Source organism: Vipera ursinii (genome assembly GCF_947247035.1).
Source record: "Vipera ursinii genome assembly, chromosome: 1".
NCBI classification, from domain to species: domain Eukaryota; kingdom Metazoa; phylum Chordata; class Lepidosauria; order Squamata; family Viperidae; genus Vipera; species Vipera ursinii.
This window is the reverse complement of record NC_139512.1, coordinates 248,555,829-248,576,744: the sequence shown is the minus strand read 5'-3', so window position 1 is coordinate 248,576,744 and position 20,916 is coordinate 248,555,829. Positions and strand designations below refer to the sequence as shown.

The window sequence follows — 20,916 nt, the reverse complement described above, 5'->3', positions numbered from 1 at the left end:
AAAGAAAGAAAGAAAGAAAGAAAGAAAGAAAGAAAGAAAGAAAGAAAGAAAGAAAGAAAGAAAGAGAAAGATCTTTCAACGATGTCTCGCCACAAGCACGACTGGCGGTGGCACCGACCCATCCGGCGCCATTCAAACGGACCTGCTTCTCACTCCCCGCGTGTTTGCCGAGAGGAATGACTCCGGCCTGACCCGCAGCTTCCAGATCGGGGAGTTGTTTTTTCCTTCTAGGGAAGCCAAGCCTTGGTGAGGGCCCCGTCCCTTCTCCCTCCGCCCTCGAGCCTCTTCCTTGACTTGGGAGGACTTCGGCCGTGTTTGGGCGATTTGGGAAGTGTTTCGACGCCGGAACGTCCCCGAGTTCTCCCTTTGGGATCCAGAATCCGATTCCCGGCAAATCTGGATGGGACAAAGACGACTTTAAACGTTACTCCGGCCCCGCCGTTCTTTCCCTGTTTCCTACACCCACTTTGGTTCTGCTTTCCTGACCGTTTCGTTTTTGAGAGCGGGTAAAAAAAAAGACTTTGCTAACAGACGGAGCGGAGCGGAGATTGGTTTGCAGTTAGCGTGGGCTGTAAACTGCCAAGATGCCGGCAGATGCTAATCGTTTATTTATTTACTATTGGCGTTTTGTGTTTCGGATTTGCTTCGGAGAGCTCGAGAGACCCGACCGAAGGGTCTCCTTTCATTTTATTCGCACAAGGGTTTGGGGAGGTCAGCTCTGATGTCAAATAGGTTTTTTAATCGGCCTCTCCGATCCAGATGCAACACTGCAGTATGCCGACTCGTTTATTAGAACTCCCGTTAAGACAAAACGAACTCGAATAAGCATGCATTAGGATGGGTTGTATGCCGATGGAAAATTGGACTTTCAAATAAGTGGCTCTAAAATCCAACCATCCGTACCGTAAAAAACAACAACACACATTTGAAGAAATGGGTTGACCGACTGGGCGGGAACTGGGTTCGACTTGGGAGTAGGAACACTTGTTACATCCACGTGATGGCATTCTGACTTCAGACCTTTGAAAGGACGATGAATGTGGCAGCGGAAGTGGTAGGCAGTATCTTTAATGTTTTTCTTTGGCTTTTAACTTACTTCTCTCCAAAGACTCACAGCGGTATCATTTAGGAAAAGAACCGCCCCCACCTCCCCCCGCCCCCCCCCAATCTTACACGTGCCATTTGCACGATCTGGTTCACACACAGGGTTTACCGTGGATGCTTGAATGAGTCACATTTCCTTGCGTTCACCTAGCACGGCGAGCCACAAATCACAAGTCTGGGTTTATAAAACATCTTAAGCCGAAACAAAACATTATGGCTTAATGTGTGCGTAAGCAGATCCTATACAGGCGCCCGCCCGCGCGAGCACACACACACACACAGTTTCCTGGTGTTCACGAGCGAGTTGGGCCGAGTGGGAACCTTCGCTTCCCGTTTTCACCTAATGGGGTATAATCTTACTTGGCGCTGGTCAACACCAAGGCATTCAGAGAACATCTGCATCTCACCGCAAAAGGCATTCTTCCACAATTTCTAAATCTATCAGCTGCTGTGCAAAATAAACGCCGGAGTAAGGGAAAGGAATACCTTTCGAAGCTACTCTGTAGACCCTCATCTACTCAAGCGCCTCTCATCCAGAACCCGGGTCCTAGAGGCCGGTGCAAAACTCACGAGGGTTTTGAGCCTTTCAAACCTCCTTGGAGCTGGGCCTGTGTCGGTCCGCTCCATTCAAATCCCGTGCAGATAATATTTTGAACTCGCACATCTGACCGGAGGCTGCAGGCAAACTTCACTTCTAATGTTCTGCGCTAGATTTGCGTTCGGAGACGCTCAATTTCCTTACGATAAATGCGATTCTTTATCCATGCTGGCGAGGATGCGAAGATTCATATTCTGCCACAAGACAATGCATTCTATGCGCGTTGGGTATATTGGTCTTTGGATTTTTATTTTTATTTTAAAAAAATGAACGAGATTTGAGCGGACGAATGTAAAGGACCATTTTGAGCGATCTGCAACGTTACAGAAGCGAAACGATTAGGTTTTGGCATTCTGGCTATTTGAAAAAGGAAAGTCGGATTGAAACCCTGCGTATTTAGCGGGAATCAACCGCGTTCGATTCAGTGGGATTTTTTTTTTTTTAGGAACTAGCAGGTCCCGCGAATTGGCTGAGAGTCTGCCTCCAACTTTCCAGTACTGCATTTCTTTCTAGCCCGGATCGCTACTCTCCTACCTTCTGCTTTTAAAGAGGGATAAAGTGTGTATGAAAGAGTTTAGCTGTTCTGTTGACCTGAACCCCAGTTTCTGCCAGCAGGGATTTTTCATTTTATTACACCGTCAAGCCTGGCGGAATTAACCACCCAACTGTTGGGTGGGACTGTTCCTGAAACTGAGAAGAGAGGCTTTCAATCGGTGCGTTGGGGAAGGGCGAGTTGTAAGATATCCAAAATAATTCCTGTTATATTCCCTTATTCCCCGAAGAAGCAAGTTAAGTACCTCAAATCCAAAATCAGCTAATAAAGAGACGTTCTGCAGAAATTTCTAACAACACATTTCCAATATTGGGAAATTCATCTACCGAGTACTTAGAATCGGATTCGTTTGTACCACTCGAGCGGCGCAACTCATCTCTGTGTTGCAATCCCACGGGTATTCAGTTGGACGAAATCAACTTTTAAGATCTCGTTAAAAGTCAACTAGTTCGTACATTAACACGGGTGGTTGTTGTTTTTTTTTTAAAAAAAAAATGTTAAGGTATAAAAACCCTGCAAAGGAAAGAATGACTTTCCACGACCAAATAAATATATTTAAACACCGGGCCCCGTGCTTACTATATTACACGTGTGCATTCTTTTCCCAGTTTCTTGAGGCTGACCCGCAAGACTTAATGCAAGCTCGACATTTACTCGCGGGGAAGCCGATCTTTTAGTACGACTGCAGAAAAGCCTTTGCTACAAACTTTTCCCCGTCCCCTCTTGCCAGAAGGAAAGGCTTTTTTTTTTTTAACTAAGCAGTGCCTTGCAGGAGAGAACCGAAAGACCCACTTGTTCCCAGTTTGCTCCGTTTCCCAGGACCGGAGCAGCAACGGCTCGGCCCCTCCCGCCCATGGGTGCTTTCCTTGTCCTCTCCCTGGGACTCCGCGGAAGAAGCGAGCCAGGGGTCCCTTCCCGCGTCCACCGCTGGAGCCGAAAGGTCGCAAACTGGACGCGGCTCCGGCGCTTTCAGGCCCGCGCAAGGGTAAAAAGGGGCGTGCCCAGAAATGGGTGACGTAACTCCGCCGCTCAACCAGTAAGAGGCCGGCCTTTCGGCGCTCTGTTCCAATAGGAAGCCAGCTTGCCGTGTGAGTGGCATTAAGGCCGGGCAGACTGAAGCAGGGCTGAGAAATGAAGTTCGGGTAAAAAGCCCTTTTGGCTATCCAGAAGTTTATTAGGCATTTCTCAGCCTGGAAATTAAGGATTCCTCATTAACTGTCGCTTCCTCCCGATCGCAATCCTGGACGAGCCGGACAGCAACACTTAGAGGATAAGAAGGCACCGATTTCCCCCTTTCCACCCGTGGGAGAAGAAACTTTCCCACCTTTGACGGATCTCGCTGATCTTTATAGTAAAGTCTCGCTCGCCACTGTCACCTTGGGCTCGGGGAGTGCAGGTAGGTGGAGGGGGCGGCAGCTGGGGGAGGGAGAAACAGGAGACACCCGGAGGCTGCTGCGGTGGGAGGGGGGACTGGGCGGGCGAGGGAAAGTAACTCTCTCTTTTTGGATCGACACGGAGTCACCCTCGTTCTTCTGCAGGGCGGCTTGTCTAGAGATGAAAGATGCGCTTTTGGGCTCCACGTACTTCTGCCCAAGGGGAAAGGAGGGAGGGAGGGAGGGAGGGGGGCAGGCGGGGACCGTTTCAAAAACTTCAATACCGCGAAAGAGCGATTTCGAAACTGGGGTGAATGGAAAACGCCGAGCGGTAAGCCATCACTTGCGCTATGCTTCGACTTCTCCGGGTTTGGGGAGGCGGGGGGTGGGTGGGTGGGGTGGAGGAGAGACTCCATCCCTGTCGCCCCTGCGGCCGGTATTATTTACCGGAGAGATCGCCATCGTTGAGACGTTTAAAGTCGGAGCTCCGTGTTTAAGTTGGGGCTCGCGATAATGACTTCCAAACGGGACTTTAATCGAGGTGTAACAAAGTTGTCCGGCAGATCAGTGAGGCGTAAGTAAGGGTTTGTGGATGGGAAACTTGGGAGGAAGCGGCTGGCTTTTGTACCTTACCCGAACGAAGCCGACCGTCCCTCAGAGGAGGAGTGGCTGCCAGAAGGAAATGGGGAAATTAGAAATTGGTATCTGAGCGTTTTATATAAGTAGATGCGCCTGGTCAGTCGAAGGGGCCCTTTTGTCTCCTTAGAATTTCTTTACGTATAAATTCCACACCACGCAAAGGCCATCTCTCGGCTCTGGGCTTAACATGGAGGAAAGCCAGAAGGAAGGGACTCTTCCCAAGAATTACTGCTGTGAATATTCTTTTCACCACTCTGGAGCGAGGCTGAAGCTTATTTGTAATCAGCCAGATCCGAAGCCGCAGTGGACAGATACAACATTTTCCCACCGGTACCGATTTCTTTTGGAATTTCCCTATGGGAGCCTCCAAGAACCTTTAAATCCCCTCACCTTTTTTTCCTTTCCACCCGTGGCTTATAAGCAACAGTCTCTCTCTCCGTCTTCCCTTCGCAGCCTCGCTCCGCACCTATAGCAGAATCCTAAGCCGGGTTCTTCCAAAAGTCACCGTAATGTGTTCGAGGGTTTAATTAATGGGCAAAGGGAGAAGGGGACCTGTGTCAGAGTATTATTAATCTTTGGCTGTTTCTGTCTCCCCGTCCCGCCACTGTTGTCTTCACAGCTGCTTGAAGGAAAGGGGGGCCTGGGTCGGCCAATTGCCAAAGGCCTGCGCCCCGAAGCCTGGAGATCCTTGAGAAAGAGGAAGGAGGCGCAAAAGAGAAGCGCTATGAGGTCTCCTGGGCGGAGGAGTTACTTTGGCCAAGAGAGAAGGAAGAGAAGCGCCAGGGTCCTGGGCTAAATTGCTGAGAGTCAACCACGCCTTTGGGGGCTCTTTCCTCTGGATTCCTCAATTTGGTGGGTTCTCCGCCGCTTTGTTGAAATCGAGGGTGTCAGAATGCTACTCCTCAGCTGGTAAAGCAGCCCTGTGCTCGCCTCGTCCCCACTTGAACCTCACAGCGCCGGAGGTTTTGGCGAGATGGCTTAGAGGGACGCCAAGCCAAGCGGAGCTGGCGCGATGCTTTGCCGGGAGTGACCTTTCTTCTTGGATGCATCTGCGGAGCTGGCCTGGTCGCAGAGAAGGGGAAAGGCAGCACCATGAAAGAGAAATCTAAGAATGCCGCCCGGACTAGGCGGGAGAAAGAAAACAGCGAATTCTACGAACTGGCCAAGCTTCTGCCTTTGCCTTCGGCTATCACCTCGCAACTGGACAAGGCCTCCATCATTCGTCTCACCACCAGCTACTTAAAAATGAGGGTGGTCTTCCCGGAAGGTAGGTAACACCCCTCCTGAGACTTTCATCTCCCCAATGCCTTAGGGAGAGTGGAACCAATGGGGTTATTCTTCCTGGCTGGGCCAACCTTGACTTCTGCCTCTTTTGTCTACTCAAGAGAATTTCCAGGGCGACTAACTAAGCAGTCCAGTGAAAACCTCTTCTTAGGACAGAAGTTTTGTGGATTTTGCAGGAAGTTCTCTGGAGACTTTCCTCTTTTGTCTGCTGCTTCTTCCTCCTCCCTTTCCCCCTCCCCCCCCAAACCCTTTCCTCTTTGGTACATAGGACCTGTTTGGTTCAGGGAACCAGAGGCACCTTTGTCAACACAACGAAGCTGGGAGCTCAGCTGCCACTTCCAGTGACTAAAACAAACAAACCATCCCACCCACCCACCACTCTCCCCGGTCAGGCCACGTGGATTGCCCCAAAGGGCATCTCGTATTTACCATAGAAAAATTTGGGCAGAGGGAGAAGGAAGGCAAGGAATTAATACCAAAGTAAATATTGATCCAGATCCTAAGCCCTGGTTTCTATTGTGTGGACCAAGGTGGCACAACTGCAAGGGGGGGGGGCAGAAAGAGAGATGCACAAGAAAGAAATCTGAAATGTGAATACGTATCAATGTAGCCCATCTGGATGGAACATCCATAATCCCTCTTGGAGACCAAAGAGAAATCATAGTCTTTGCCCTGGTTCTGTGTCCAGGTGGTTGGGGAAATAAAAGCCTTCCTTGGAATAAGGCCCCTTTGGCTAGGAAAGTCATAATTCATCCCTCAGATCTGTTCTTATCTTTAGGGTGGAAAAACTGTTGTTGTGCCTGGCACAGGATGGAAATCAAAACCAGAGTAAGAGTCAGTGAACTGCCACTGAAGATAATGAGCCCAGAAACTGGAATATGAAGCTTTTTTTTTTTTGGTCTCTGATGACCCGAAATGCTTACAAATGCTTACAAATAGGTAGAGCGTACAAGTCTAAGAAGTTTTCATCAGTATTTCTAGCAAAATGTGAGCATTCTGCAGAGCCCAAATTCTAACTACCTCTAGAACTATTACTGTTACCTGGAGTAAAGGTTCCAGGTAAAACTAAAGAAATTTATCCACATCTGGAATAGCCTAATGAGCCAATCCTAGGTAGATTTATCAGGAGAATTGATACAGAAGTGACATATAAATTTATTCTCCATGGATTTAAATTTTTTCAAGAGATCTGTTTTGTGTATTGGGATTTGTGAACTACTTTGAAATTTTATTCTAGCCAGGGATTGGAAAAGTCAGCAAAGATGGGCTGGCCATTGAGGCTTGTAGTTTTTCCCAGTGGAATTTATGGACACATGTAATATTATTGATATAAAAAATGATGTTGTTATGAACAACCGAGTAATAAAACACTAGAAAGAAATTTCTACTTCCGCGTTTATTAATGGCAGTGAATTTTCAATCAATTTGTCAAGTTGGAATTTATTTATTTATTTTATTTTAATCCCATTTATATCCCACCCTTCTCCGAAGACTCAGGGCGGCTTACAATCTAAGCACAAATCAAATGTGCTTAGCAATAGCCTTCATTCTATGTATTTAATTTAATAGAAACTGAATCCTTATCCCAAATCCTTTAAAATAGAACTTCTTTCCAAAGTAAGCTTGTGATGTAAACATAGGATACACACACACACACACACACACACGCGGGATCATTGAAAATAGAACAACAAAGTAGGGACTGGGTTTTTAGCTGTTACCTCTTTGACAATGCCCAGTACAGTGTATTAGCATGCCAATCAATCTGTTTGCAAGGCAGAAGGCCTCCCGGTTATATTTCTGCAAGTCCTACTGACTTCAAGAGCAGCAGAATTAACTCGCTTGAACAACCCTACTAAAAGGAGCGTGGGGAGGGCAAAAGCGCTTGATTTGGGCTGGATGGTAACCAGCGAAAGATAATCGAAAGGGCTATTATTGCCATAGTTTAGCAATGCCCTGGGACACTTTGAAATAAAGTTTCCATTGCATTCCTGCAGGTGTGGTTTTTTTTCCCTTTTTTTTCTTTTTTTTCTTTCTTTTTTTTTTGTACGACGGAGCCAAAGATTTCGAAAATTCGTGCATTTACAGAGGTTTACAACGGGCTACAAAAAGCAAACCTATTTGTCCGCAAGGAAGCCTCTTGCTTTCAGTGGAGGTCGTCTGCGGGTACCTGCGGGAGCCTCCCCGGGGAAAAAGTAGCATTCCTCGGCGGACTGCCTGCGGAGGGAACCCAGAGACCGAAAGCCGCTCAGCGGCTGCTGAATTGCGCCGCCTCCTTGGGAAAAGCCGTGCAAGTAACGCGGCGTTTTCTGTTTTTTGTTTAAAAAAAGACGGGCTCGGGAGTTTTAAGCGTTAGGTGCCCTCCGTCTGGATTAAGAAAGCGGAGGCAGAGATTTGATTTTTTTTTTTAAAAAAAAATACATTTGCCTCCTTCGGAGAGCTTTGCTGGAGGTTACCTTTTGAAGGCGAACGTAAGCGGGATGTAGTTGTTGCGACCGTCACGATCCTCAACCGTTACGACGGGTTCGTCGCACAGCCAGCCAGATGCTTGGGCTGCTTTTGGCATTTTCTCCCCCGGACGGGTGGGTGGGACGGATGGAAGGGAGCCAACGGGTGGGTGAGAGACCCCCGTGCAGCTTCTCCAAGATGATTAGCCGCGCTTCTCCCCCCCCCCTCCCCACCGCTTCGGGTCTCGGCGGGCTACCTGGGGTGCGTGCTTCGCGGCGGATCTGCTCAATTACCCGCACCTCCCTGGCGGGCTTGTTCGATCAGAGGAAGCATATGGCGCGGCTCGTACAGCCTGCGAGTAAATAAATCAGGGCGACCGGAGGAAAAGAAAAAAAAGGGGGTGCTCTCCCGTCCCAACTCCTCCTGACTTGGAAAGCCGCCGGATATCTGGGCAGGAAAGGGGATGAAACGGGATGGGGGAGAAGAGGTTAAGCCTCGGGGGCGGAGGACCGGGGGAGGGGATTAACGGCGGCCAAGTACGAGCCGGTGGAAGCCGCCGGGCTCGGAGATCGCGGGTATGGAGCAGTTGCACTGGGGCAGCCGGAGAGCCGCTGCGGTGCGTGAAGGCGCTTAGTGCAGCGTTTCTCAACCTTAGGAACTTGAAGATGCGTGGACTTCAACTCCCAGAATTCCCCAGCCAGCATAGCTGGCTGGGGAATTCTGGGAGTTGAAGTCCACGCATCTTCAAGTTCCTAAGGTTGGGAAACGCTGGCTTAGTGGGACGAGGGTTGCTAAATCGATTTCTCGCGCTACTTTTTCCTAAGAGGGCGTCGCGCTGTGTACGCAGTCGAGTTTTCCTAAAGCGAGGGCTCCTGCCTGCTTTTAAATTCGAATTCCCGGAAATCTATCCCGGCCTGAACAAGTCCCTTGGCTGAGAAAGCAAACGCGGGGTGGGTGGGTGTGTCTGTGTCTCTCTCTGTGTGTGTTTGTGTGTATGTGTCTCTGTGTGTGGTGGCTTCTGTTTCCTCCAGGTAGTTGCCACCACTTTCTTGGGGCAAGCTCTCCGGAGGCCTGCCTCCTTGCCGATTCTTCTTCTGGCCCAACCGCATTTGCAACGGTGGCGAACATCTGTAGCTCGGGTTCGTTCGTTCTCGAGTTGGTGGGTTGATCTCCTAACCACGTTTCCTTACCAGGCTAGGTAACATCTTCAGCGGAGTTTAGGGGATGCCGGCGTCGGTGTTCCGTGTGTAAGGGCTTCACGCGTTTGCCTCGTGACTCTCTTGTTCTTCCGAAAGAACCGTCGCGTTGGTCCTCCTCACTCGCCTCCCCTTCCCCAAGGCAGGCTTCTTAAAACCCGGGGCGTCCTCCACAGATGCCAAGGTAAGCCACCTTCGGCCGTCAGGGAATCCGGAGCAAAACTTCGAGGAGTAGGGAAGAAAAGGTGGTGGGCCGGGGTCGGCGGGCAGAAGCTTTGATTGCCTGTGTAGGAATCGATACAAGCCAGAATTGGGCGAGGAGAAAAAAAGCCAGGCTGAATATTGGATTCTAAACAAGCGCCTGGATCTAAATCCCATTGATTCCCAGGCAGCTTCCTTGCTTTCAGCAAGCGGGTAAGATCCTCACCTTACAGAGTGAGCCTTCCCGTTATTTGCTCAGTGCTAAGTCCCATCGATTTCAGTGAAGGCTATTTATTTCCAAGGAGGATCTGAGTGGCAGCTGCCTTTCCGGCTTGTTTGTTAAGGGCCTCGCCTATTTACCTAGGAAGGAAACCCCCTCGCTTGAAACCTACCTAGGCCAGGGGATAGAGCAAGCAAGCCCCTTCCTCATCGCCACACAACTCTGCGAGAGAAGGAGAGGATCTCTGGGGAAGGGTGAGTTAGGCACCAATGTAGCGCTCCAGTGGTCGAAGAAGGGGTTTAAAAGTTCTCGATTCACTCTTTTGCGGATAGCGTCGCCTTCTTTCCTTTCCAGTCAGGTTCTTCAATCACTGGGCAAAATTGAAAACCAAGCACTGTCCTTTTCTCTTTGTTATGCCCCCACTCCACAAAAGGCAGCAAGGAAGTGGGCGCAGTGTGTGTACACTTTGTGTGTGTGTGTGTGATTTTCTCGATTTTGGGCTTTGCTCACCTGAAATGAAATTTTAAGACTGATGGTCGGCATGACTAGGGAAAAGGTTTGTGTGTGTGTGTGTGTGTGTATGTTGTAGGGGGGGTGAGTATTCAATGTCAGATTACAGTTACTCGTAAGCATCTAATCTTTTAGGATCCCTACTCCCACCCCAATTGGGACGTTTATCTAGTCTCTAACACGGGTTGACATTTCGCGATCTGAGGTTCCTCTTGGGTGGCCTCCTGGGATATTTATTGTGCGGGGAGGGGGGGAAAAGGTCCCTAAGGGGCTTCGAATTTGATTTTGAATTCCCACTGATGTTGGAACCACAGGGAAATCGATCCCGCGCACCCTCTCCCCCTGTGCATAAGAGAGGGGAGATACCTTTGAAAGGAAGGGGCAGGCTTGCAGTCTTTCCAGCGAAAAGCTGAGAATGAAAGGTGGGGTGGATGTCATAGGTTAGGCCAGACTGCCGCAAAGGCCGAACTGGGTTCACCTCTCTCCCCAGCCCCTCACTCGTGGCCTGCTCCCCAAACTGCCCCAGGGATCAGAGAGAGTTCTTCGGTCATTAGAATCGGAAAAGGGAGATTTGAAAGGAGTAAACCGCAGCGGAACCGAGAGGAGTTCTCGTGAATTAGAAGGTCACCTAGTCGTCCTCGTCTTCTTCCTCTCCTCCTCCTCCTCCTCCTCCTCCTCCTCCTCCTCCTCCTCCTCCTCCTCCTCCTCCTCCTCCTCACTAGAAAGAAATTTGGGGCTCCTTTTAAGATTCCACTTTTATTTGGCCACAATCTTCCGTGGAACAAGTCCAGTTCGTTCAATATAATTGGTATCCCCAAGCTGTCGGTACATCCGTTTTCTGCAAATGCGCAGCATCCATTGCACTGGGAACGGTCTCCTAGGATTTCTGCTGTTTTAGTCATTTCAATATGTGTGTGTGTGTGTGTGTGTGTGTGTATAATACACACACACACACACATTATATATATATATATATATATATATATATATATATATATATATATATATATATATATATATATATATGTTTTCTGAGGTTTATACATATACATATATACATATATACATATATATATATACACACACATATATATACACATATACACACACATATATATACATACACATATATATATACACATATATACATACATATATATACATACATATATATACAGACAGACAGACTGCATTTCTGAATCCCTTTGCCTACTAGGAAGGCGTGGTTTAATATTGAGAGATATGCATGTAGAACCCCTGGGTTGTCCTTTTCTAAAAATTAAAACGTGACCATCCAGCGCAAAAAGTTATTAATCTGCTTCCGTGGAAGGCACATGCAGCGTGGAAGGTGCGTCCTCCCCTAATACACAGCGCCAGGTCGCTATAAAGAGGAGAGTTAGCTGCAACTTTTCCTCGTTTACCCTGTAACCCGGTCAGAGTCGTAGAACAGGCTTCCCCGACCTGCCTTCGCGCAAAGGTGCGTGGAGGGTGGGTTCTGCACCGGTTGGGGATGATGGGAGTTGTAGCCCTGATCGAGGGCGCCAGATCAAGAAAGGGTGAGGTAGAGTGAGCACGACGGTCCTTGATAAATCCCCCCCCTTTGGGGTGATAACCCGGAGGGAACGGGGAGGTGGAGAAAACAGCGGCGCTCGGTTGACTTCTGCTGTGGGAAAGAGGTGACAGAAAGCGAGGGGGCGCTTTATTTTCACTGCTGAACTGAAGGGGGGGAATTAAAATGCTATTTTCTGTTCTCCGCCCCCCGCCCCTCAAATGTTTGGATTTGGCATCCGGTCTGCTGGTGCCACCGAGGAGATCCACCGAGGAGAGCCAACAAAAGCGTCCCCGGGAGATCCAGAAGGTTTTTGAACCCAAGCTGAAGAAGGAAAGGGCGGCAGAGGGGGGAGCGGGGTGGGGAGAGGGGGGGGGGGAAAGATATTGGATCTTAAACCGGGGGGCTGCCTCGACAAGAGGAAGGCCTCCACCGCGGCAGGAACTCCCCCGAAGCCAAATCGCTCCCTAAAACTAGAGGCCGTCGGTTCCTCCGAAGGGAACCTTGGCTTTCCTGGAGCAGATGCCCACCTGGGCACACCTGCAGAAAGCGGGCAAGGGTGGGTGAGTCGATCCAGTCTGGCCAGGGGAGGAATAAAAAAGGCGGAGGGCGGCCCCGATTGTGCTGCTGTGGCGAGCAAAGCCTGGGCAGGCAGGAACAGCGAACCCGCTTCCCTTTCGTCGCCCGGTCCTGGGATTCAAACGGCGGCGCCCAGAATTGTTTCCCTTCCTTCTCTCATCTCAATGGAGATCGGCGCGGCTTCTAATAAAGAAGGAATAGTAACAACAACGCAGAGACCGCTAGCCTGACTCTCTCTCTCTCTCCTCGGGAGCGCCGAGAGAAATTGCCGGAATAAAGAAGTTGTTATTCGTGCGGTTGCTTTCGAAAGGTTGTTGGTTTGTTTTTTTCCTTCCCCAGAAATAAAAAGCTCAATTTGGGGTGAAACGACCACTCCTTGAAGCTCCTTTCCTTGCGATGTTCAATGAATAATAACCGAGTTCCAATTTAAATCAAGGGACGCGGTGATTAGACTTCTGGGTTTGACTCGGGTTTTGTTTTTTTTTTTGCAGTTGTGGTGCTCTTCCCCTGATGCTAATATGTCCCGCTAGTCCAGAAATAATAAAACTTTGCCCGTATCGTTCTGTCGTTTCTGAAAACAAATAATTAAAACAGGCGGCTGACATCGTGTTTGATTGCTGTTTTCTTTAAAGAAGAAATCAAATTGCGGTGGAGGGTAATTTGATTCCTGAAGTAACGGACCAGGGGGGTAGCTCATTTCAACTGTACATCTGCTCAGAAATAAATCTCAAATAAGAAGCTCTTATTTGTCTCTCTTAAGGGCAGGCCATTCCAAATTGGTTTTCTGAAATTAATTGATGAAGGTGGCTTAGATTTTCACCGCTAAAGGCACGGCTATTTTCAGAGACAGAAAGAAGAAAGGGGGAAGGCAACCTTTGTTTTCCCACGTGGGTGATTGAATGTTGTTTTCCTTGCTGCTCCGAGAAAGGGTTGAGTCTTGGGTTTCCGTGTTTATTTTCTTACAGACGTTTTTCTCATTTCAGCTAACCTTTGTTTAATTCCAGTTTTGATCTGGACTTGAAATGTGAAGTGCAGAACGAAAGCCCTCGCTTGACTGCGACAGAAGTAGATTTATGGCAGAGGAAAACAGAGATCAGACTGGTTGGCAAAGTGTGCTTGTGTGTAGGGAGGGACCGAGCCTGCCTCTTGCCAGAATGAGCTTTTAAAATTATAATTATATTCACAATCAAGGTAGCAGATCGTATGGAAAAAAAAAATCCTACCTGCTGATACAATGCCTTTGCTTCTGTTTCTCCCTTGACGGATGTTTGTCTGAAATATGGAAAAATGTCTTTTGCTTTGTTGCTGTTTGCATGGGGGGGGGGGGGAATCTGACTAGTCAAAGCATTTTACAGCCCAATAAAACCCTGTAAACCCGGTTAAAATATGATTCTGCTCTCTAATAAACAACCCATGATTCTACTAACGGCAGTCTTTATTTGGAGAAAGCTGCTTTTTCACGACCTGCTTCTGTTTTTTTTTCTTTCCACCGGGCTTGTTAAACCACGGTGCTCAACAGATTTCTTCGTAAGAAAAATGGAATTGCATAATTTGTACAATTATTGATACATAAAAGTAAATTACTATTTTATAGATTCCCTAACTAATCACTTACAATCAGAACTGTAATAAATATTTTGTGATTTAATTGATCGCTTAAATAATTTGCAGTTGTTTGTTTTTTTGGGGGGGGGGAACAAAATGGCAGCTGCTTTCTACCAGAGCAGTCAGGTGCTGTGAGCACCGGGTGAGAATCTGAATGGCAGGACAGGGAGTGAGCAGGATGGGCATTTATTTGGTTTGGCCACCCCCACTTCCAAAGCGGTGGGGACTTTGCTTTTTATTTTATTTATTTATTTATTTATTATTTATAAACCCTTCCTTCCCCCCCCCCAAGACCACTGTTCATTTATGGACATGAAGGCTATTTTCAAACTAGAGTAAAAACACATTTAATTAAGCAAACAACCCAAAAGGATCAATTGCGTGGCACAAGGCTTGCTTGGGAGATTAATTTTCATTTCAGTCCAGATCTGGCTGCTTCACCTAGGGTTTAAAGACACCCTTTTCCTCCATCTGTTTTTTTGTTTTTTTTTCCTCTGCCCACGGTCCAGCAGAGGTAGGTGCCTGAAGACCAGGGATGGCCACAGAAAGTCAAGATGGTAGCTACAGGCACATAAAACGTAGGCAGAGCTGCCATTTTCGATCATCCTGGGGCAGACAGACACTCCTGCTGAAGGGTGCTTGTGATCTCCTATTCTCCTATCAAACCAACAGAGCCTCTCCCCTGAAAGGAAAGAAAGGGGCACTCGGTGTTTGAAATTTGGTCCTAGATGTAGAGGGCTGGGGTCCAGAGCATCTGTAAGAGGTGGGGGCAAGGGGCATCAATGGGCAAATGAAAAGAAGGAGGTCATTTACTTACTCTGAATATGAAGCCTTTGGAACTTGTGCCAGATGTCTGTAGGTTGTGCATCAGAGGTGGGTTGGGTTTAGGGACTTTAGGGTAGGGAGCCAGGCGTGGGAGTTTTCCAGTGGAGTCAATTCACTTTGTTCAAAAAACAAGACACCCATTTCTCTTCCTTCACCTGGGAAGAATGAAATCCTCCTGGGTGGAATAAGAATTAAGAGGAAAGGCCAGCGAGAGGGAGGGTTTTTCCCATTAGCAATCTACAGCATCACCCAGCCCTCGTCCTGGCAATATAAACCCTGCCTGCATTAATGATAGATTGCCAGGGCAATGACTGGACCACACTATAAATCTGGTGCGGAAATCCTCCAATTGCCTACCAGGTCTTTAAAAGGAAAGCTTCCATGGTTCCCTGGTGAAAGGACTGCACAGAAGCAGCCTAACAGCCAAATTCTCTCAGTGGGCTATGAAATCACCTGACTGGAGGGGAATAGGCTGGATAAAAGGTGTGGTCCTCTAACTCCGTCCCTTTCCCTTGTCACCTGTTCAGAAAAGTGAACAGTATCAGGTGGTGTCAATCAGGTGGTGATTGTCCCAAAATAGGTCTTTTCAGTCTTTAATTGAGGAAGATGGAATATCTTAGAGTCACAGAGTGCTTTTGTCTCGTTTTCCTCAAGGTCACCCAAAATCTCCAGGCATACTAAGCAGGACCCCTCTGGAATGGCCTGGTATTCATAGAATCTCTTCAATAAAAGCCCTCCAGTTCTCTGCAATCAATACACCCAGAGTAGTTTTAAACATTTTAGAACTACTGGACAAAGCTAGGCTAGTTCTCTGCAAAATTGTTTAAACCCTTGAAAGTCCCACCTCTGATCTTCACTGATGCCTTGTGGACTACAAGAGAATCCCTCTGGTCGAGGCCAGTCGTTCTTTTTAGAAGAACAAGCAGATCCTGATTTCAGCAGGAGATTAGACTAGTTGACCTCTAAGGTCCTTTCCAAATCTATGATTTGGGAAGTAGTACTAAACCTGAGCCAAAGAGTTCAGAAGGCTGTTTTAAAGACATTTGTAGGACTGAGGGCCGAATCCTATATGAAAGGAAACTTCCTATGCCACAAATGACTTTATGAAGTGGTCGAATGTCAGCACATTCTATAAATCAGTGATGGTGAACCTTTTAGAGACCGAGTGCCCAAGCTGCAACCCCAAACCCACTTATGTATCGTCGGGTGCCGGGTGGGCGTGGCCCATTGGGTGGGCATGGCCCATTGGGTGGGCGTGGCTGTGGTGGTAACAGCAGACTGGATGGGACTAAAAAGTTCAATCAATTCCAACATTGCAAGATCTCCCCCCCCCCCCGCGAGAAGTTGAAATTGATTTGATTGAACCTTTTTTTTGCACACGGCAGCGGAGGCCTAAAACAAAAAGGTTTTATAAAACCCAGCTGAAGACCTAGGACTGGGGCGACAGTGCGCGTGCCCACAGAGAGCGCTCTGTGTGCCACCTGTGGCACGCGTGCCATAGGTTCGCCACCAGGGCTATAAATGATAACAGTCTTCAGAAAATTGAAGAGGTGTCCCATAAAGGTGTGAGTGGATTTTCTAGTGTCCCAGAAGGCAGGGCCAGAAAACAGGGCTTAAAACTACAAGGGGAAAAGTCAGGAAGTGCTTCTTGAACATATGAGACATTCAGGTGAAAGGTTTCCATTCTCCATTCCAGGGGAATCAGCTGCCAAACAAAATGAGTTCGTTTTTTTGTTGAAGTCATTAAACAGTGGCTGGATGCTCCAGAGGATCCTGCATCTAGCAAGGTGCAGACTAGATGACCTCTAAGATTTCTTCCAACTCTATGCTTCTGCATAGAGGCCATTTCTGCTCTAGCAATTCTCCAACCTATATATGAACCTATTAAGTCTGCCTATCTTCATCATTGAGCAATCAGTCCATAGGACTGGCTGCTTCTATAAGACCTGGTGAACCCGGGATGGGAGAGGGGTGGTGGTTTACCCTGTGAATCCTTCTATGAACAACATTCTGGCTGAGAAAATAAAATCAAGGCTGACCTTCCAGATTCTTCTGAGCTTGTTTAACATTGTCCCAGGCACTAGCAGATTTTTGCTTTAGCTAGAAGTGGGTGAGCCTGGTTGAAAGCCTCCAGCAGGTTAGTGGACTCACGTGGAAAGGAACCAGGAGCGAAGCTGTCACTTGAGTTCTTTAGCTGAGGTCGCCTGAAATGGTGGTGAAATTCCATCTTCTTCAGTCAAAGAATTGTGATAGTCATTGTGTGATTGGCAGGAGAAGCAAAGGCACTGTTTCAGAATTCACACTGAGTCAAGGATCAGATCAAGTGAGAAACTTTAGCTGCAGCTAAGTCTGTGGGAGGTTATCTTTAGTTATACAATAGTAGGCATATCCATAATCAATGAACTCAATAGGCTTGTTTCTCACTGAAGTGCCACAGTTTCCCATCAGACCTCCCCAATTAGTATTGTCCTGTCTTCTTTTTTCTAAGAGGAAACCTTCTCTGCCTACAGAAAACCTGGGTCTCTTCTTCTTTCTTGATACTAAAAGCCTTTTAGCTGAAGATAAGTTTTATTAGGATTGGATGAGAATCTGAAATTGATAGCTCCTGTCTTTATCATTCTTGGCAACCAATCCTAAACAATGAAGAGATTGAAGTCCCACATCATACTAACCCAAACCTTATTTAACTATAAATTATTAAATAAACCACCATTGACTTGATTCACATATGCCTGTCCAAAATCAAACCATATTATGCATGTTGTGTGAATTCGGCTCAGGATCACTTCTAAGACCTTTAACAGGTATATAAAAAAAAATCCAGGACACAAACACATAAATACTGTAGTTTTAAGGGGAAGTTTTCAAAGAAAATATTTGTTGAATAATTTCTGCTTGAAGTGACAGATTGATGACCGTGAATAGCAATTCCAGTTGTGCCCAGCCTTCTCAGTGGCCTTAGGGCTTTCTGTTAAACTCACATTTCATATGCTTGACTGCAAAATTCTGTGGTTGGCCTCAAAAGAAAAATGACCCATCCTCCATTGCTTCTTTCCAGATGGGTTTCAAAGAAATTACAATGATGATGTGGAATTCTGGGAATTGTAGTCTCCTCAGATACAGAAGAGACCTTCTTTGAGAGGACTGAGGCACTGGAAGCATTTCTCAATCTCAACAACTTTAAGTGGTGTGGAATTCAAGTTGACCTGAACACATCTTGAAGTTGCTGGGGTTGAGAAACACTGCTGTACAGGATAATTTAGATTAGAAGCTTTTTTGTCTATTTTTTGTTTTAATTTATGCTGACCAAATTCTCTAAGAACTAGATACACCAATAGCATTCTAGTACTCCAAGAATCTGTAATGCTGATTATAGATAAGTACAATTGGATGAAATCAATGGAGGAGAATCCAACTGATGACAAAAATTTAGGAAGATGCAAGAGAGAGGACAGAAGATCCTACCGTAATGGGGAGATCTGGAAAATCTCTGGCTGAGTTAGGACTGCAGACTAGGTTGAAACCAGTTAGCTGGTTGGTATAGTACTTCAAGGTCTCATGGGATGTCTCCCCCCCTCCTTCACCAGCTGAAGAAAGAAAAGGATTGGAAATTCATCTGTCTGCATTCACTAGGTAGCCTTCCTCTATGCTGGCTGTTCCTGAAGCATCTTTTGAAAGATGCCGTAGCACTTTGAACATAGCAAAAGCACCATAGAAATGGAAAAGAAGGAGCTGGTCTCTAAAATGCCCTAAATACCTAAGATTCAAAGGCCATTCCTCTTTAAATTAATTTGGTCATAGCTGCTTACTCTTTAAATGTTAACTCCTGCAAAGGTGCTTGGGTGTTCTCCTCCCTGTGATTTATTATGTTTTAACTTTGAAATTGTTCTACTTTTGTATAAAACAACTCTTGAAAAGGCTGATTACTTTCTAGATCAACAGCCCCATCCTTTGCAAGTTCACCTAGAAGTAAGTTGCTGAGTTCAGTAGAGGCTACTCCTATTGTGACTGTAGTCTTGGATCCTTTCAAAGCAGGTTTTTCTTCCAGGCCTCCTGTGAAGGAAGGGGAGACAAACAAAGAGACAGCCACTAAGCCTTCAGAATTGCTTTCCTATTAGTTTATTGGAGAACTGTGTCCTCAAGGCATGCTTCGCTGTGATTTATTTACCCATGATTTTATCAATTAACCTTATTTTCTGGCTTCTTTAGACACCCCAAATCAGAAAGGCCTATAGGAGCTAAGCTCATATCGCTAGGCTAAAAAGTGGGGACAGCCCTTCTTGCAGTGGATGCATTGCAGGAAAGATGACTGTCCATTTCCAAGTATTCTGTGCCTACTATTTACTGAAACCAGGGGGATTTCATTCAGTCATGCTAAGCTACCATTGCTTCAATGCAATTTATTGAGTAAACCACAACAGCTCTACTGCTCAATTCGTATCACACACTGAGCCCAAGGCAAACAAATTACATTAGGGCTTAGTGTGTTGTGTCAGCCAGGGCAATGTATCCAGGACCTGATTAAGGTCTATCTTAAAGAGGGAAACTGGACTTCATTTGGATTTGTATGGAACTTTAAGCTAACCAATACAACGGAAGCAACCATTCTTGTATCTTCTTACATGGGAATAAGCTCCATAGAATTTATCACCTCTCTTGAGTAGATGTAAAAATATACTAATAGAAATACTGTTAAAGGAATAACTAAGCATATGCATCTACAGTTCCAGAGTTTTATTCTTTATATGCTGGAGCTGACAAATGCCAACCCTGACAATATACCTACTTTATAGAATTTGTTTTTGTCCTGCCACCAAAGAGAATGATGTCCAAAGAAGTATTATTTAATAGTAAACTAGACCTAAAGAGCTCTCATTATTGCTCTTCCTCCACTCTTTCCCTCAATTTCTAATATTACAAACATATTTGCTTTTCATCAAAGTATTTACTTATTCTTTGATTGTTAAGCTTACAAAGATTAAGAAAAAGAATGTTTTCCCTGACTGTAATGTGTTCTGCAACTATATATAGTGTGCTTATTTCTATACTAACAGTAACCCTTTCTTATGGTAGAAAGTACCTATTACAGTTAAGGAAACATTTTTGCTTCTGCTGGTAAATACACACATTTTTCTAGTAAAACTACACCAGGGGGCAAACACTGGAGTAAAATCAATCCTATCCCCCCTTTTTACCAGGGTGGTTTCCTCTTAAATGAAATCTTGCATATTGATTTAAGTAGGGTGGAATTAGAATGATTTTTTAAAAAAACACTGAAGGCCTGAAAAATGTTAAATTACCCACTCCATTCAGGAGGAAGAAAGTCATCAGGACTCTGGTAGAACTTTTTTTAGATTAAAATGCTATTAAAAGGCTTTAAACTTTTGTGAAGCTTCTGAAAAGATGGTCCCAAAATATTTCTGATCTTTCTTTTGGTACTAGTTTTGGCCCAATGCATCCAAGATATAAGATTTTAGGGAGGGTATATTTATTATGGGCTGTAGCTGAATTAACCACATCTATTCTATGGACACAGAGAATGGCACTGTATAGCCATAGCCACCTTAAGATCACTCTGGGAAAGATTTGCTCCACTTTCCATTTAGTATGAGAGTTTCCCAGCAGCTTTTACTGAGATAACTCAAAGTTCAGTTGGGGTGGGGGAATCTTGTGGATCACTTGTGGATGATAGCTTTTGTGGTTAAGCAAAATCACTTGTGTGAAATGCCATGAAAATATCCCTGCAGGAGACACCAAGCTATTTCTGAGTTTTTACTCATTAGCAGTGTCCACATGATCCATTCCTCACTACAGCATATTGATAAAAAAAGAACCGCAGCCAGAAATTGGATTGTTCAGATGCAATGTTCATTCTCTTCCTAACCAGTGCCTCATCTTCCTGGGGACCCATATTTTCAGGCTGGTGACTGGTCAATGTCTGTTCAGCGGGACATTCCACCAGCCAGTGAAGCCCACCCATCCCCCTCCAGAGAGGGTGCAGCTATACCTTGGCAAGGGTTCAAACCCCCATTTCTGATTCCTTTTGAACAGGTCGCCACCTTTCGCCTCTCCCCCCCCACAAAAATAGCAAAAAAAATACTGGAGATATTTTGACAATATTTTGAAGCAGTAGCAAGAGAATCCGTTCGTTTGTTTTCCGGAATCAGAAAGATAATAATAAGTTTGAAGGGACCTTGGAGGTCATCTAGTCCAACCCCCTGCTAAGGCAGGA

General features: G+C 46.3%; 1 protein-coding gene across 1 annotated transcript in view; it reads left to right on the top strand.

The window, feature by feature from the left end:
* Positions 1–5,359: 5,359 nt before the first annotated feature.
* Positions 5,360–20,916, top strand: part of SIM1 (SIM bHLH transcription factor 1) — a gene marked incomplete at both ends in the record, with an annotated part of 71,312 nt that continues 55,755 nt past the window's right edge. Inside the window, one exon of the mRNA XM_083348348.1 lies at positions 5,360–5,534. Coding sequence (XP_083204474.1) covers positions 5,360–5,534 — 175 coding nt within the window. The remainder of the gene's footprint in view (positions 5,535–20,916) is intronic.